The sequence below is a fragment of the Phacochoerus africanus genome, chromosome 5, assembly GCF_016906955.1.
Source record: "Phacochoerus africanus isolate WHEZ1 chromosome 5, ROS_Pafr_v1, whole genome shotgun sequence".
Lineage (NCBI taxonomy): Eukaryota > Metazoa > Chordata > Mammalia > Artiodactyla > Suidae > Phacochoerus > Phacochoerus africanus.
The window spans coordinates 17,084,059-17,102,140 of NC_062548.1; the positions used below are offsets into that span (position 1 = coordinate 17,084,059).

At 42.0% G+C, this 18,082-nt stretch overlaps 1 protein-coding gene across 2 annotated transcripts in view; it reads right to left on the reverse strand.

Annotated features, from left to right (window-relative positions):
• LOC125127220 (S-adenosyl-L-methionine-dependent tRNA 4-demethylwyosine synthase TYW1) overlaps positions 1 to 18,082 on the reverse strand; it is a 142,539-nt gene that overhangs the window by 14,118 nt on the left and 110,339 nt on the right. For both annotated transcript variants that reach the window (XM_047779925.1, XM_047779927.1), the window contains exons 14-15: positions 14,584 to 14,694; positions 5,903 to 6,070 (exon numbers count right to left, since the gene is read on the reverse strand). In XM_047779925.1, coding sequence (XP_047635881.1) covers positions 5,903 to 6,070; positions 14,584 to 14,694 — 279 coding nt within the window. The remainder of the gene's footprint in view (positions 1 to 5,902; positions 6,071 to 14,583; positions 14,695 to 18,082) is intronic.

Genomic DNA, 18,082 nt, shown 5'->3' on the forward strand with positions numbered 1-18,082 from the left:
CCTAGTTATTATTACATGGGCTTTGATGGGATCTGATTAGGATGAGGAAAAGATCTTTCTCACGTAAGTTTCATAAAAATCTTTCCAGTAATACTACAGAGGCAGCCACGCAACTGTACTGGGTGACACTTTTAACATAAATAAAGAAAATGAGTTTACACAGAAACAGTCTATTAATAACAAACAGCGCCAAGTGGGCCAGTATTACTGCTCACTGGGGAGATAGTAAACTAAAAACTGTAAATGTTAAAACTGTGTAGTCATAGACTTCTGGTTCTGAATTAACTATAGAACAATATAAAATATATATTTTTTTAATTTTTAAAAAACGGAAAGGACATTAAGCAAAAATGGGGGAGGGGGGGCAACTTCTGGTTCTGGACCATTACTGTATTTCTACAGCTAAAACCCCTAGATATTATACAGAAAACAAACACAAGACTGAAACATGGAGCTAAGAAGGTACACTGACTGGGGACCTTAGGACCTGAGAAACACAGTGGTGTGTTCCCTGGGGTTCACTTTGGGCTCATAAATCCTAGACTGAGTGCAAGAACCCAGAGGCCTGGTTAAAAGCCCACAATCCAGAAACACCAATGGGCGCAAACCTTTTTTGAAGTCCCAGTAAAGCCTGCTCTCCTGAGCCAAAGATTAGAAAAAGAGCAGCCTACAAGAGTTCCCATCTGGCTCAGTGGTTAACGAATCTGACTAGGAACCTTGAGGTTGCGGGTTGGATCCCTGGCCTTGCTCAGTGGGTTGAGGATCTGGCGTTGCCGTGAGCTGTGGTGTAGGTTGCAGACGCGGCTCGGATCCCGCGTTGCTGTGGCTCTGGTGTAGGCTGGTGGCTACAGCTCCGATTCAACCCCTAGCCTGGGAACCTCCATACGCCACGGGAGTGGCCCAAGAAAATGGCAAAAAGACAAAAAAAAAAAGAAAGAAAAGAAAAAGAGCAGCCTAGCAAGACAGAGAACGTATACATAACAACCATCCTGGGCAATGAGGAAAATGGGCCTCATTCTCACTCCAGTCAGCAAACACCAAGTGGGGATCCTAGACGTCCACAGCTGCCCAGTGTAGTGAGCCATACCCCACGCGTCCCACTGCGGAAGAGGTATCAGATGAGGTAAAATGGAGGATCCCGTCAACCCAAACCCCCTCTGTGGTTTCAGCAGAAACCCTGCAGAGATTGGCAAAGTACATTACAAAACAAACAAACAAACAAATACCCCAACCAACTGTATATTGTCTTTAGGACATTCGCTTCGAATATATGATACAGGTTGACTGAAACGAAAAAGGTGGAAAAAGATACACAAGGCAAACATCGATCAGAAGAAAGCAGAAATGGCCATATTATTGTCAGATAAAGTAGATGCCAAGGCAAAGAAAATGTGTAGGAACAGAGAGGAACATTATGGAAAAAGGGTCAAATCCACCAAAAAGATGCAGAAATCTGTATGCGCCAAACAATGCAATCTGTTTGGCTCAGCCTTTTTATGAGGGTTTAAGCAAGTCTCCTCACCATCTGACCTCCATTTACATAGGGAAAAAGTGCAAAGGTTAAAACATGTATCTCTAAATCTCAGAGGTAATATTCTAATCCTAAGTCTCATTATCACTCCTAGACAAACAATGAAATTAGCTGTATTTCCATTATTTAAGAAGATAAAAGCCAAGCTTGAAATTTTCAGTAGGGAACTAAAAAGTATGCAACATGACAAATCACATTTGAAACAAACAAAAAACCCCAGAGATTACACAACCAAGGAAACAATATCCAAAATTAAGAAACTGTTGTTAATTCAATAGCATATGAGACACAGCTGAAGCAAAAATTAGTGAATCGGAATATAATGCAAAAGAAATAGTACAAATGAAATAAAAAATACAAATGAGAAGGCAAGATGTAGAAAATACAGACGTTTAACATGTTTAATTGGAATTCCAAAAGAAAAGAGATAATAGAGAAGAAGAAACACTTAATGAAATAAAAGCTGACATTTTCAACCACTGATGGAAAGCATCAATCCACAGATTTACAAAGCCCAAGAAATCCCAAGACGGAAAATAAAAGGAAGTTCATGTCTAGACACATCAGAGCATAAAACCAAAAGGAGAGAAAATAAGCCAGAGGGGTAAAACAACAAATCACCTTAAATGAAGCAATGAACAGCTGACTCTTCATCAATGAAATTTAAAAGACTAGGCAGTATCTTTACTGTGTTGAAAGGAAACAAACGCCAACCTAGTCTGACATCCACCCTAAGTATACACTTTCAGACAAACAGAAACATAAGAGTTTGCCATCAGCAAATCCCTACTAAAGGAAATTAAAAAATTTTAAAAGGCAGAAGGAAAACAATCCCAGATAGAAGGTCAAAAATGCAAAAAGCAGTAGAGAACAAAATCATGTTTAAAATGGAGGTAAATCAGGGAGTTCCCATCGTGGCGCAGTGGTTAACGAATCTGACTAGGAACCATGAGGGCGTGGGTTTGATCCCTGGCCTTGCTCAGTGGGTTGAGGATCCAGCGTTGCCATGAGCTGTGGTGTAGGTCACAGATGTGGCTCGGACTCCGAGCTGCTGTGGCTGTGGCATAGGCCAGTGGCTACAGCTCCAACTGGACCCCTAGCCTGGGAACCTCCATATGCCGCTGGAGCGGCCCAAGAAATGGCAAAAAGACAAAAGGAAAAGAAAAAATAAAAAAAAATAAAAGGGAGGTAAATCAAAGTACCCACTGCCTACATGAAGTGATAGCAATACTGTCCTTGCACGTATTTATAATTCACACACACGACAATCACAGAGTGGGAGTTGGGAAGGGATGAATGGAGATTAAGTGTTCTAAAGTCCTTGTTTTGCAGTTAGAGGGTAAAAGTATCTTTTAACATTGGACTTCAACCAGTCAAGGATCCATGTAGTAATTTCTAGTGCAATCACTAAAAGAACAGAAAAAGTATGTAATTCCCAGACTAACTGGAGGCAAAATAAGACCTACTGTGGCTGATGAAAGTGCAGAAAGAGAAGGAAAAGGGGTTTGGGAAGAGCCCGGAGAGGTGGGAGCCTCGAGGTCACAGCAAGGATGTTGATTTTCATGATAAAAGCAATGGGAGGTCCCTGAAGGCAACTAAGCAACAGAGACCTCCATTCTATAAAGACTTCTTTGTCCATGGTGTGAAGAACAGACTGACAGAGGAAAAGAGAGCTTTACCACCAACAGCAGGATTTTTCAGAGCAGGTCCCTTCAAGCAACTTATTTTTTGTAAAGGTAATATCTTACCTTAAAAAGTAACGACAAATAATGGAATTAAGCCCTATATTTTAAAATTCAAAATAAAAGTGTATCAGTTCTTAAAAAAAAAAAAAAAGTAACGACAAATAAAAAGCTAGAAAACAAAGGTCAAGAGATTTGGCTTTAATTTTTAAGATTTACTTTGCCTTCACAGCTACTTTAATCGACATTTCAAATATTAGGTAGCTTTTATTTCTTTGTTCCTTGATGCTCCCAGAACATATTCTTGTCTAAATATTTAGGTCTGACATATCTCTAGGTCGGCTATATAAAATCTAATTGCACCCAAAGCATAAGGGCCTTTTCACCTCATGTTTGTTTGAGACTAGACGGTGTGAAATTTTAATTGAGTGATTCTAATATTATTAAATGCCATTAATCTGAGAGGCTATTCAGAAAGCCACTAAGGTTTGGGGGGGAGGAAAAAAAGTGAGTCTTTCATGTTCAAATTAAGCCTGACTCTACTTGCAAAAAAAAAGTATTTTTATTAAAAAAAAAAAAAAAAAGCTAGCCTACCCTTTATTACCTCTTTGGTATTAATTTATCTTTATTGTGACATAATTCGCATACCATCAACTTTAACCTCCTAAAGTATATGAATTGTGGTTTTTAGTACAGTCACGAGGTTGTTCAATCAACACCATTATATAATTTCAGAGCGTTTTCACCACCCCAAAGAGAAATCCCAAACCTATTAGCATCACCTCCCAATCAGCTCTTCCCCCAACCACCATCAGCCACCAAACTACTTTCTGTCTCTAAGGTTTTACCTATTCTGGACATTTCATATAAATAGAATCATACAAAATGTGGTCTTTTGCGTCAACTTTTCATCTAGAAGAATCTTTTCAAGGTTCATCTATGTCTACTTTTTTAAAAAAGCCTTTTTAACGCAGAATCGGAACTGGAAACTAGGCAGAGGAGTAAAACGAACCTCTATGTATTCATCATCCAGTCTCGACAACCCTCAATCCATCCACACAGCCACGTGCTTCTTACCTTGTATGATTCTGAATCAAATCCCAGACACTACACTATTTCTGTGTAAAGATTTCATAAGGACACATCATTATGACTGCTATTCTAACACCGGCCTTCTGATTAGTTTTTTTCCCTTCCATGGCCTACCTCTACCCAAAACTGAGTTTTCCCTTTGTTAGGCATCATTTACTTAAAAAATACATTAAATTCGGGTACTTGGTCCGTTCAATAAAAAATGAAACCGAGCACAGTCCTGTGGGGCTCCTGGGCGCAAAAGCCTTTCTGGGTCCCCCATTTCTTGTTCTTGGGAAACGGGCCTCATTCAACTGGCATGACCGTCCCTGAGTTCCCAGGGACAGGGTCAGACAGCTGCTGATCAGGGAAGGAAGGGGATGCAGAGACCAGGGACGGACAGTCAAGAAACAACAGTCCAGCCTTGGGGCAGGGTCCTGGTTCCCTCTCAAGGGATACACATAATAATATAGGCATCTTATACCCCTAAGAGAAAAGTTGCAATCCTTATGCTTCTTTTAGAAAGGAATACTTTAGGGAGTTCCCGTCGTGGCGCAGTGGTTAACGAATCTGACTAGGAACCATGAGGTTGCGGGTTCGGTCCCTGCCCTTGCTCAGTGGGTTAACGATCCGGCGTTGCCGTGAGCTGTGGTGCAGGTAGCAGACATGGCTCGGATCACGTTGCTGTGGCTCTGGCGTAGGCCGGTGGCTACGGCTCCGATTAGACCCCTAGCCTGGGAATTTCCATATGCCGTGAGAGAGGCCCAAGAAATAGCAAAAAGACAATAAATAAATAAATAAATAAATAAAAGATGTCCTTTTGGCAAGTACTGTTATTCTAGGCAATAACCCAGTAGACCACCATCAGGATCATACCGAGATCTCCTGACTCCAGCTTTGAGGATCAGGATTCCCCCAAAGAAAGAAGAATGCGTGTTTGTCCCCCTCTTGATTCCTATCTAAAAACCTGTTTTTCTCCTTTTAACTATAAAACTCCTTGCAATTCTTTCTAAGGAAGGGCACAGTCGTTAAGGCATTAGGCTGCTGTGACCCTCGTTTGCCTGGCAATGCAATACTTTTTTCTCCTTTACCCAAAACTCTGTCTCCGCATTTCAATTTGGCACCAGGAGACAGACGCCAAATTCTGGCAACAAAAATTCTAAAGGGGAAAAAAGGAAAAACCAAAATCCCAGAAACATTTCTGCGGAAGCCAAGATTCAAAATGATTTAACATTTGATAAATACCTCAATATGTCTCCTGATAGTCAGAAACACTCATAGGGGGGTTGTTTACTAGTTTCGCTTTCCCTTGTCATTCCGGGAGAGGACTAGAGGTTATTAAAGGGTGTTTTGTTTTGGTTCTCAGGATGCACCAATTACAAGCCAGAAAGCACTTCAAGTGCCCGGGAGAGGGCTGAAAACAATGCGGTCTCACACAGGAAAGAGAGGTCATGAGCCCAACAGACAGAATTCAGGGCTTTCTTAATATCTGGTTTAGGAAAGGCAGCAACCAGGCAGATACCCACGACAACAAGGTGAGGGAAAATGAAGAGAAAAGGGGGCAAAGGAGCAGGAAGGACAAGGGCGACGGCAGAGTGCGTAGCTGGGTTGTTCTTACCTTCTTGTGAGCTATCAGGAGGCAGTTGGAATGTTCGTGTTCGCAAGCAATTTCGTAGTCGGGGATCAGACCCACCAACTCCGAGACAAAATGCACCACTTCCTCGTGCCAGGGCACGTTGGCCATGGTAAGACTGCTCGCTGAACTCTCTCCACAGTAGGTAACGCCCTGTGGAAACACGACAACAGTTAGAGGCAGCGTCCAGACCTGCTTCAGTGTCACACGGTGAGAGCTTCAGGGTCAGGAAGGCTTCTAGAGGTCATCCGATCCCATCCGATCCAATCTGATCCGATCCGATCCGATCCGATCCAATCCAATCCATATTTTAAAGGGAGAAAGGCAGTACAAAGATGATAAAATTTGCTTAGGCGCTCATACGAGTAGTGGGTGACAATGACAGCACTGGGGCTCCTTGCACTCTTTGACAATGCTGGTGCCTGGGTGCCTGTGCTCTGTCACCATCCATACCGACTAGTCATAACAACATATCTGAACCAATAACATATCTTTCCATTCAGATTCATTTGTCACTAAAATAGATGAATTCTCATGAGATAACATCCTCATACAATAGTGGAGGCATAGGTGACACCCATAAAAATTCAATGAAAAATGTATCCACTGGGAAAGTGCGATAAGCTCCCCTTTCTTGCATAGTTTAGATCTGAGGTCGGTAAACTTTCGGCAAAGGGCCAGAGAGGGATCCCTTAAAAATTATTCTTGAAGGAGATCCCTTTGGCATGCATTTTGTATGTGGATATGTGTAAACAAAGAATCATGCCAAGACGATTATACATTTGTAGAAATACATATATATCTATCGTTATACACACCTACGTGTATATACACGTATCTACCCCATAGAAATTTCCACACAGGACAAAGGCAGTAAGATAAATTGGTTTCTAACCCTTTTGAATTCTACTTATCAGCCCAGACAAGTAAGACCCAAAAGTTTCAATTAAGTTCTCTACTTGGTAAGTTACATAGTCATGAGTGACTAATGATTAATTTTCAATATCAAGGGATACCTTAACTTTGTCGACTCTCTAAATACCCAAGAGACCAAACTCTCAGCAAGAGATTTGAATATTTTAGATAATACTGCGACTAAGTCGGGAAGAAGGAAAATAAGAAGATGTGCCCTCGCCCACTCTCCCACACACAGACACACACGTGTGTGCACACACAGACACAGACACAGACGCAAAGACTGGAGGTGACAGGATGACATTAAATGTAAAGCCGACAGATGAGCACTGCAGAGTGACCCTGACCCTACACATGGGAGAGCTGGGAGGGGGCCGAAAACTCACATGACTTCTGCAAAACCCTCTATCCCAGGTGGCTCTGCAAAAAAGACTTCTGGTCTATTACACTGAGATGACTTTGCTGAAGATAAACGACAGGCGAGCCAGCTTAATTACAATCAACAAGAGAATCTCCTCTATTAGCCCAATAATTTATAGAGTTCATTAAATTGAATTTGCATTTCAGCTGAATAAAAAAGCAAATAATGCCATAGTTTAAAAAATCTTTAAGAAAGCGTGTCTAAAACATGGTACTAAACTTACCCACGTGTATAAGAAAACATGAAAATGATTTTTAGGTCAAATCAGTCATAAAAATGAACTTTATTTCACTTTAAATACTGTTTATGATGGATGAGTTTTAGGAACAACCATGTAGATAGTAGATACTTCAAAGGAATTTTTTTTTTTTTTTTAATTTTTTGCCTGTGGCAGGTAGAAGTTTCCAGGCCAGGGCTGGACCTAGGACCTAGGCCACAGCAGTGACTTAAGCCACTTGCAGTGACAATGCCAGATCTTTACCCCATTGCACCCCAAGGGAACTCCATGAATTTGTTTTTAATATTGCTGGACTGCCCCGCTCAGCACCTGGGCTTTACGTGGCTCAACTCCCCACCAATGCTTCAATCTTGAGTCAGGAACCCCTATCCCATCTAATCCCAATCCCTGTGCATATCCCTTGTCAGATAACTGGCATAGTGGCGTGTCTAGATCCTGATCTCTTAGAGGGCAGGAGCTGTGCCCTGCTCTTCTCTGTACCAACCAATCTACTCTGAACCACCTAACGATCAAGTCACATAATCTTCTAGAACATGGAACTCCAGAACCCTTTTCCAATCTAATATAAAATCTCATTCATCTTTTTCGGGATTTTTCTACTCTTTAATGATTATCAGCCAACTGATAAACACCCATGCATGTAAGGATTGCTGCATACGTGAGCAGTGGGTAATATTCCTTCCTAGCGAGTGCAGAAAGAGTGAGGCTAAGCTAAGACATTTATTTTGCAAGATGCATTCTGCAAGGATGGAGCTCTTTCGACTGTCACGGAGCTCAGGAGAAGAGGGTTTTAAATCATTTGACAACAAATAATTACTGAGCACTTACTCTTCTCAAGGTGCGGCGCTAGGCAGAGAATACAAAGACAGTATTTCACTTAAAAATAGATTGTGTTATGAAAGTTCTTCGGTAAGGCAGGTGTTTACAACACGAAACGCATTTTCATAAACAAGCAAATAATGATGGTTAAGAGTCCCAGGCTAGCAAATATAGGCCTGTTGAAGCCTAATGAAACTAAAATGCATGTTAATTTACAGCAAATGGAACAGAAATATTTTACAAGACTAGCAGCGAAAGCGAAGAGAAAAATCAATAGAAAAACAAATAGTGTCTATTGATTTATTTTAAATAAATGTACTTGATGGAAGGCGATCTAAACGTTTCCTGAATCCAGGCACACAGTACCCCCCCGGCCCCCACTGAATTCACAAAACAAATCTATTGACTGATATTCTTCTTCTTCTAATTTTAACACGGAGGAAATGTAGGCTCAAGGAGGAGGATAAGTAAGCTGTCCTATATGTTAGGCATAAATCCAGGCTTACAAGCCTTCCCCACGTGGACGCGAGAGACCCCTCCCTACTCTCCCTCCACACACACGTCCAGGAAACCCAGGCGAAGGATAGGACTGGTCTTGTGTGCGCCTCTGCAGAGAGCCCAGCACAGCACCAGCCCGGGGTCAGCCTGTCGTAGCAGGTCCACACCTTTGGTGCATTTACGTGACCTGGAGGGACTATTAAATTTTAACACCCACTCTCTTGGAGGGTGAGGCCCTGGGAGACTTTTCCTTTTAACCAAGAGCATAAGCAAGGGATAAGCCTCCAAGTGCAGAGGTGTGTTCGTGGGTGAAACTTCTCCTAATCGGCCCTCTCCCTCAAGGGGAAAGGGCCTGGTCTTCCGCCTTTACATCCACGTCCCGTCTCGGCTGGAGCTGCAGCGACCACGGGCATGGCCCGTTCCTCTGCCCCGAAATGCCCTATGGGCCTCACGGATTGACTAGTCCCTCAAAAGCTGGTCCATCATACTTTTACTTATTTCCTTCTAAGTGCCTGTTTCTGGAGGAACGTGGGGTTATCTTTGGGTGCCATAATGCGAGCTCTTCCCAAATGTTTTTTGGTTTCTTAGTATTTTTTAAAAATTCTCCACTATGGAAAAATGGAACTTTAATAAGCCAAAAACCAAAAGGTGCCTCTTTAACCCCACGGAACGGGAAAGCAGGCCTTCTCCATTTACTGATTCCATTTCAATCATCTGAATTATAAAAGGAATGCAGGCTCCCTGCAAGAATTCATAACACGGAAATATGAAAAGTACAATAAGGCTTTCCTTCCCCTTCTCCCAGATGAAACACTGTTCACAACCTAAAATGTATCCTTCCATACTAAATATATCCAAATACGTAATGATAAAATTTAATCAAATAAAAAATATTATTTTATAAGCTGTTTTTTTTCTTTTTTTTTTTTGGTCTTTTTGCTATTTATTGGGCCGCTCCTGCGGCATATGGAGGTTCCCAGGCTAGGGGTCGAATCGGAGCTGTAGCCACCGGCCTACGCCAGAGCCACAGCAACGCGGGATCTGAGCCGCGTCTGCAACCTACACCACAGCTCACGGCAACGCCGGATCGTTAACCCACTGAGCAAGGGCAGGGACCGAACCCGCAACCTCATGGTTCCTAGTCGGATTCGTTAACCACTGCGCCACGACGGGAACTCCTGTTTTGTTTCTTAATAGCACACTACGTTCTGTCAACATCCTTTTCCTATTTCAGTTTAAGAGAAAGATACTTCATTACTGGACAAACTTACTGGACAAATGAGAGCGGATTAGATCACAAGCCATGCGATCTAATCGTCAAAGACCTGGGCACTTGATAATACAGGTCTCTTACCAGAGACAAGGGATCATCACCACGCTTTACCCGGGTACAACACAAGTTGTTGTCTGTTACACTGTATTTTATCATGTGAATAGGGCATGCATTTGAAAACTGTGATTAGATTACACATCCCTCCAAGAATTTTTCAATGAAAAAAAAAATCTCTCAAAGTAGCTCACTTGACTTTTGTCGACTCTGCCTTGTTCAATAAGACACCCATTTCCCAAACAGAATATCCAAATTTGCACACAAAATTTGTACCTATGGCACTTTGATGAGACCTGGCACAAGGAGAGAGCTCAACGATATTTGTTAAATGCAGAGATAAAAGAGTAAAATGGAAATTGTTTGAAAGAAGCTACGTCATGGAGCTCCCATCGTGGCTTAGCGGGTTAAGAACCCGACTAGTATCCATGAGGATGAGGGTTTGATCCCTGGCCTCACTCAGTGGGTTAAGGATCCGGCGTTGCCGTGAGCTGTGGTGTAGGTTGCAGACGTGGTTCAGATCCCACATTGCTGTGGCTGTGGCTGTGGCTGTGGCGCAGGCTGGCAGCTGCAGCTCTGTTTTAACTCTAGCCTGGGAACTTCCATATGCTGCGGGCGCGGCCATCAAAAGAAAGAAATTGTGTCATTGTAACATCTCAGCTGTAGGCAGAAGGCTTCGTCTATTTCTTAGTTATGTTAATAGTTTATCCAACTACAGGAATTCTCTGTGGCTCAGCGGGTTTTAGGATCTGGCATTGACACTGTTGTGGCTCACTCAGGTCACTGTTGTGGCATGGGTTTGACCCCTTGGCCCAGGCACAGCCAAAGGGAAAAAAAAAAAAAAAAGAAAAAACCCATCAAAGAATTACACTGTTTACAAAGTAGCCATCTTTCTTCAAAAAATAATTTTGACTGAATATTTTCAGACTGTAAAATCCCTTGTTCATTAGAGAAAACATGACTGCAAAGAAGGAAGGAGAAAAAACGTGACTGTGTGATCCAGCCAAGCTGTTTTATAATAGAGGTTTTACGGCAACATAATTTGAGGCAGCATTCTTTAATAGCTAATCATGAATTAAAACACCACTAATCCCTGATGTTGGCAAGGTTTTCTTAAGCCCAATGCATATATTTAAGATGTAGTTTGTATCTCTGCATCATTAGAGTTCTTGCCAAGGGCAGCCTTTTGAAATTAAGGGCAATTTCAAAAGAAAAGAATGGCTTTGACCTCACTGGAGATTGCTACACACTCAGAGAGCAGCATTTCAAGTGCTCCCACCTCCTCACCCCACCAGCAGACAGTAATACTGAGCACTGAACTTACTAAAAAGACAGCTGGGATAGGCTCTGATAGGCCAGCGCATCCAGCTTCAGGAACGTAAACTGAAAAGTGGAGCTTTAAGAGACAAGGTGAATTTTCTGGTCACTTTCTCTCATTTTGCATATTCTTAGTTGTCCAAGAAAGTTCTCTGCCTCTTGATACGCTAGAATTTGGAAGTTCCCGTGGTGGCTCAGTGGAAATGAATCTGACTAGCATCCCTGAGGACACAGGTTCGATCCCCGGCCTTGCTCAGTGGATTAAGGATCCGGCATTGCCATGAGCTGCGGTATAAGTCACAGACGTGGCTTAGATCTGGTGTGGCTGTGACTGTGGCATAAGGCCAGTGGTTACAGCTCCAATTCGACTCCAAGCCTGGGAACTTCCATGTGCCCGTGGGCATGGTCCTAAAAAGACGAAAAAATAAAATAAAATGAAAATAAAAAATACTCTAGAGTTTGAACTCTCGGCTCATGCTGATGATTTCCAAATCATTACCGCCAGTTCCGTCTTATCCCCAGGACCCCAGGCTTATGTAATCTATGGCCTATTTGAGCCTACACACGGGTATTTAAAAGATATCTCTAACTATTTAGGCCGACACAGACCCCATGAAATGACTCCCCAAATTTGCCTCCCTCCTCCACGGGTCTTTTCCATCTTAGCAATCTGTTTGCACATTCACATGACAGCTTAAGCCAAAAACCCAGGCACTATTACTGATTCCTTGTGTTCTTTTACTCCCCACATGTCATCCAGCCACAAGTTCTGTTGGGTCTACTCCCGTATTTTATCCCAAAGGCACCTATGCTCTCCAAATATATCACAAATGACCTTGCCCAAGCCAGTACACCTCTGGCTTGGATTAAGCAATAGTTTAGTTACTGGTCTATACCTATGGTCTACCCCTGCCTCCTTGAATCCACTCATGACGACAGCAAAGCAATCATTTAAATCATAAATCAGATTGTCCCGCTTAAAACTCTTTCCCAGTACAACAACAACAAAACCTTATCAGAATTCCCATTGTGGCGCAGCGGAAATGAATCTAACTGGTACCCATGAGGATGCGGGTCGACCCCTGGCTTCGCTCAGTGGGTTAAGGATCCAGCGTTGCAGTGGGCTGTGGCGTAGGTTGCAGACGCGGCTCAGATCTGGCGTTGCTGTGGCTCTGGCGTAGGCCGGCCACTGCAGCTCCAATTCAACCCCTAGCCTGGGAACTTGGATATGCCACAGGTGCGGCCCTAAAAAGCAAAAAAAAAAACCCAAAAAACAAAAACCGTATCATAAAACTGTGTATAACGTCTAATCCTTGCATGAAAGGCTTAACAAAATCTGGCCCCAGCCCACCTCTGATTCATCTTGTATCAGAGCCAACTCTAACCACCCCACAGAGATCACGGGGGACCTCTGCAGACTAGCTGTGCCATCTGCCCAGAATGCGCTGACCCCAGGCCTCTGCATATTGTGTTGCTTCTTACTCTTTAGCTATCAGTTTTTTTTAAGGGTCATCTTCTCAGAAGAGCTTTCCTGCTTATGAAATCTGAAACAGCCATCCACAGTACTGAGCAAAAACATCACATGAATTTACCCTTTACACTCCAATGCACTTATAGGGATCTAGCCCAAAGAAACATTGGCAAAAATATGGCAGAGACAACCAGACATCACATGCCACCTGCTGGAAGTATACACTAGCACCAATGAAATAATCTTGAAATCCAAACTCACACACACACATACACACACACACACACATCTAATAAATCCTCTTTCATCTAACTACCAATCCACAGGAAATAATAAGGGGCAGAAGAACATGCAGTCAGAAAAAATCTAAAATATAACTACGGGAAACTAACAGGGATAAATGATTCATTTTCTTCAACAACAAAAAAAATCACAAGAGGGGGAAAAAAAACACATGGAAGAGGAACTAATAGAATAAAAGAAATTTAAGAGAGAAATAATCCAATTATGACCCTATTTGGTTCCAGATTAAAAAATACTTTCAACAGCTGGTTTAAGAAGATGTAGCACATACATACAATAGAATATTACTCAGCCATAAAAAAGAATGGAAATAATGATATTTGTAGCAACATGGATGGACCTAGAGATTATCATACTAAATGAAATAAGTCAAAGACTAATATTATGATATCATTTATGCAAAGGATCTAAAAAAGAATACAAATGAATCTACATACAAAATAGAAACAGACTCACAGACTTATAGTTACCAAAGGAGAAAGAGAGGGGAGGAAGGTTAAATTAGTTTGGGATTAACAGATAAACATTACTACACATAAAATAGATGAGCAACAAGGATTCACTGCATAGCACAGGGAATTATATTCAATATCTTATAATAACCTATAAAGGAAAATAACCTAAAAACTATATATATATAAAACTGAATCGCTTTGCTATATACAAGTAAGTAACACTATATTGCAAATCAACTCTATTTCAATTTTTAAAAATACTATTAAAATAACTGGTCAAGTCTGAAACTTTAAAAGTTTCAACACTTGAGAGATTACTGTTGAAACTGTTTTAGTTGTGGGACCAGAATTCAGAATAAGCTTTTAAAATGAGTGCATACCCTTTATAAGTGCATATCCTTTATAAATAGATATGAAAACAGTTCCAGAGGAATGGTATAACATGAGGATTTGCTTCAAAACAACGAGAGCAGAGAAAATGGATAGGAATACAGTTGAAACATGAGTTGGTAAGTTCTGAAGCTGCGTAATGGACGGATGGGAGTTCATCAGACTAGTCCCGCTACCTCTGTATATAGCTGAAGTTTTCCATAGTAAAAGTTCCTTGAAAAGCCAGCCAATTCGTCACTATAATAGTATGCTGCTTCTCAGCATGATAAAGTTACTATGTAGTGGGCGGCACGTTCGTTTTGTGTTGATGGTCTGCCTCTCCCTAAAACAGAAGTTTTGTGCTTAGTCCTTATTACTTTATGCCTAGAACAGTGCCAGGATCTTGATGAATATTTCTGAATGAATACATAAAACATCCAGGACCTCCCGTAGCGTTTCAGAAGACTGTGACTCCACCGTGGCCAACAAAGCACCGTGGGAAACGTGCCCGGCACCGGCCGCCAGGGGCTTACCTTCACCTCGATGAAGTCGGGGCTCCCCAGGGACACCAGCTGGGCATAGGCCTGGAGCTCATCCACGTTCCACGCTTTCACCAGCGTCAGTCTGTATACAGTACGTTGTTGCTAAAACAGAGGAAAAGCCAACCTCGTTTTTACTACCGACGAAGATTTTCAAATTTCTTCAACCCATAGAGAACCCAGGTAAGGTGAAATCTGACATGAACTTCTATAAATTAAAGTTATGTTTTGTAGAAAGGTGAAAAAAATGTAAACTATGTCATTAAGATTCCCAGGAGCCTTATAAAGGGGCAGATACTGGCATATTTCTTTTCTCTAGAATCCAACACTAGATAAAACACCCAGATTCTTTAACAAATACACTGAATTTCGTTTAGTCAGAAATCATAAATTGACCCAATAGTTTTAGACTGTTGAAAATAAATTCATATTCCCTTTATGCTTTCAGGTATCAATTGCTCAAGTTACTTAGGATAAGCATTTCTAACTACTCCTGTCTTCCTTCCTGCTTTCTCTTTATTGAAATGATCTCTAGCTGGCAGACAAGGCACACTGATGAACTGTCAATATGGCCATTTGTTTACCATGTAACCAAAACAGGCACTGGTTTTCTGAAAAGCCATTAGACCACAGGCATCCAGACTTTCAAAACTTTACATGCTTTGACTTTATAGCCTCCTTTCAGGACCCTAGAAAATTATTAAAAGTTCAAAGACGTACGCAAACACCTCAAAACAACATGATTAACGACAGTTTAAAATCTATAACAAGAGTCGGGGGCATGACCTGTGACTTGCCTACAACCAACAGAACACAGCAAAGGAGATGCGATGCCTGTGGTTATGTGTACACGACTGCATCCCTCGGGAGCAAGGTCCTGGGTAGTCCCCGTGCTGCTAAACCTCCAACCATGCTTTAAGGAGCAAGGCTCAAAATACTCAAGAGAAAAACTAAGTGAGGGGAGCGATGAACAAAATACCAATCTTTGCACACACCCCACTGTTCACAGCAGCATTATTTACTATTGTCAAGCTATGGAAGCAACCTAAGCGTCCATCAACAGATGAATGGATAGAGAAGAGGTGGTATGCATGCACCATGGAATACTACTCCGCCAAAAAAAGAATGAAATTTTGCCTTTTGCCACAACATGGATGGACTGGGAGGGCACTGTGCCAAGTGAAATAAGTCAGACATAGGATACTGCATAATATCACTTATATGTGGAATCTAACAGCTGTAACAAACTGGAGAACATAATAAAAAAAGAAACGGCCTCAAGAGAACAAATTAGTGGTTATCAGTGGGGCGAGGGGAGGGGGGTAGGGATTTAAGACGTATAAACCATCACGTACAAAATAAGCTACAAGGATATACTGTGCAACACAGGGACTATAGCCAGTTTTTCAAAATAATTAAAAATGGAGGAGTTCCCGTCATGGTGCAGTGGTTAAAGAATCCGACTAGGAACCATGGGGTTGTGGGTTCAATCCCTGGCCTTGCTCAGCGGGTTAAGGATCCGGCATTGCCATAAGCTGTGGTGTAGATTGCAGATGCGGCTTGGATCCTGCGTTCCTGTGGCTCTGGCATAGGCCCATGGCTACAGCTCTGATTCTACCCTAGCCTGGGAACCTCCAAATGCCGCAGGAACGGCCCAAGAAATGGCAAAAAAGACAAAATAAATAAATAAATAAATAAAATCATAAATAATTATAAATAAATAAATAAAAATGGAGCACAATCTTTAAAAGTTGTGAATCACTATATTATACACTGATAACTTATAAAATACTGTATATCAATTATACTTTAAAAAATTACCAACTTCTCTACCTTTACTTATGTTTGCAGATAACCAAGAGATCTTTAATGAACAGTATTAGGGAGCCATACGAGAAAATATATACTAAAAAAATTATTTTAAAAATGCAGTATCAGAGTTCCCATCATGGCTCGGTGGAAACGAATCTGACTGACATCCATGAGGACAGAGGTTCGATCCCTGGCCTTGCTCAGTGGGTTAAGGATCCAGCATTGCCATGAACTGTGGTTTAGGTTTCAGACATGGCTTGGATCTGGTGTTGCTATGGCTTTTGTGTACACTGGCAGCTACAGCTCCAATTCAGCCCCTAGCCTGGGAACCTCCGTATGCCACGGGTGTGGCTCTAAAAAGACAAAAAAAAAAAAGTGCAGTACCATGCATGAAAAGACAGAAATAGTCCAGATTCCGTTTACATAGCTAGACTTCACCCAATGCCAAAACCTACCAAAAATTGTAGAGAACTACAGGTCAAACTCACTTGTACTTATATATGCAAAAATCTTATAGAAATTTTAGCAAACAGCATTCAGCACTCTATTAAAAATTCTAGGAATGCAAAGATAATTCAATATTAAGCTGTATATTAAAACAATTCATCGCATTAGTAGCTCAACACAGAAAAATCATACAGTCATCTTTTAGATACACAAAGACATTTGCTATAGCTTAAAACCCATCCCTGATTCTAAAACAAACCAGAATAAACAACTGAAAAACCAGATTGTAAACTCGAAAAATAAAAAACACATCCTTAGAGTTCCTGACATGGCTCAGTGTTTAATGAACCCAACTAGGATCCATGAGGTTGCGGGTTTGATCCCTGGCCTCACTCAGTGGGTTAAGGACCCCGAATTGCTATGAGCTGTGGTGCAGGTTGCAGACGCAGCATGGATCCTGAGTTGCTGTGGCTGTGCTGTAGGCCAGCAACTGCAGCTCAGATTCAGCCCCTAGCCTGGGAACTTCCACATGCCACAGGTGAGGTGCCGAAAAGACAACAACAACAAAAACGCATCCTTAATACAAAAAAAACACTCTCCAATCAGTAGTCCACGTCCTTCTATGAGGTTTAAGAGGAGTTCCCGTTGTGGCTCAGCGGAAACGAATCTGACCAGTAGCTGTGAGAACACAGGTTCGACCCCTGGCCTCTCTCAGTAGGTTAAGGATCCGGAGTTGCCATCAGCTGTGGTGTAGGTCGCAGATGCAGCTCAGATCCCGCATCACTGTGGCTGTGGGGTAAGCAAGTGGCTACAGCTCCAATTCAACCCCTAGCCTGGGAACTTCCATACGCCAAAGATATATATAGGCCTAAAAAAAGACCAAAAAAAAGTGATGACAGGTTTAAGAAATAGAGGCATTTCCATTTAGTCAGACTAACAACAGAATGTCCACTCTATTTTTTTTTTTTTTTGGTCTTTTTAGGGCTGCACCCTCAGCATATGGAGGTTCCCAGGTTAGGGGTCTAATCGGAGCTGTTGCTGCCGGCCTATGCCAGAGCCACAGCAAGGCCAGATCCGAGCCGCGTCTTCAACCTACACCACAGCTCACAGCAACACCAGATCCTTAACCCACTGAGTGAGGCCAGGGATCGAACCCGCGACCTCATGGTTCCTAGTCGGATTCGTTTCTGCGGTGCCACAATGGGAACTCCCGACTCTATTATTTTTATAAACA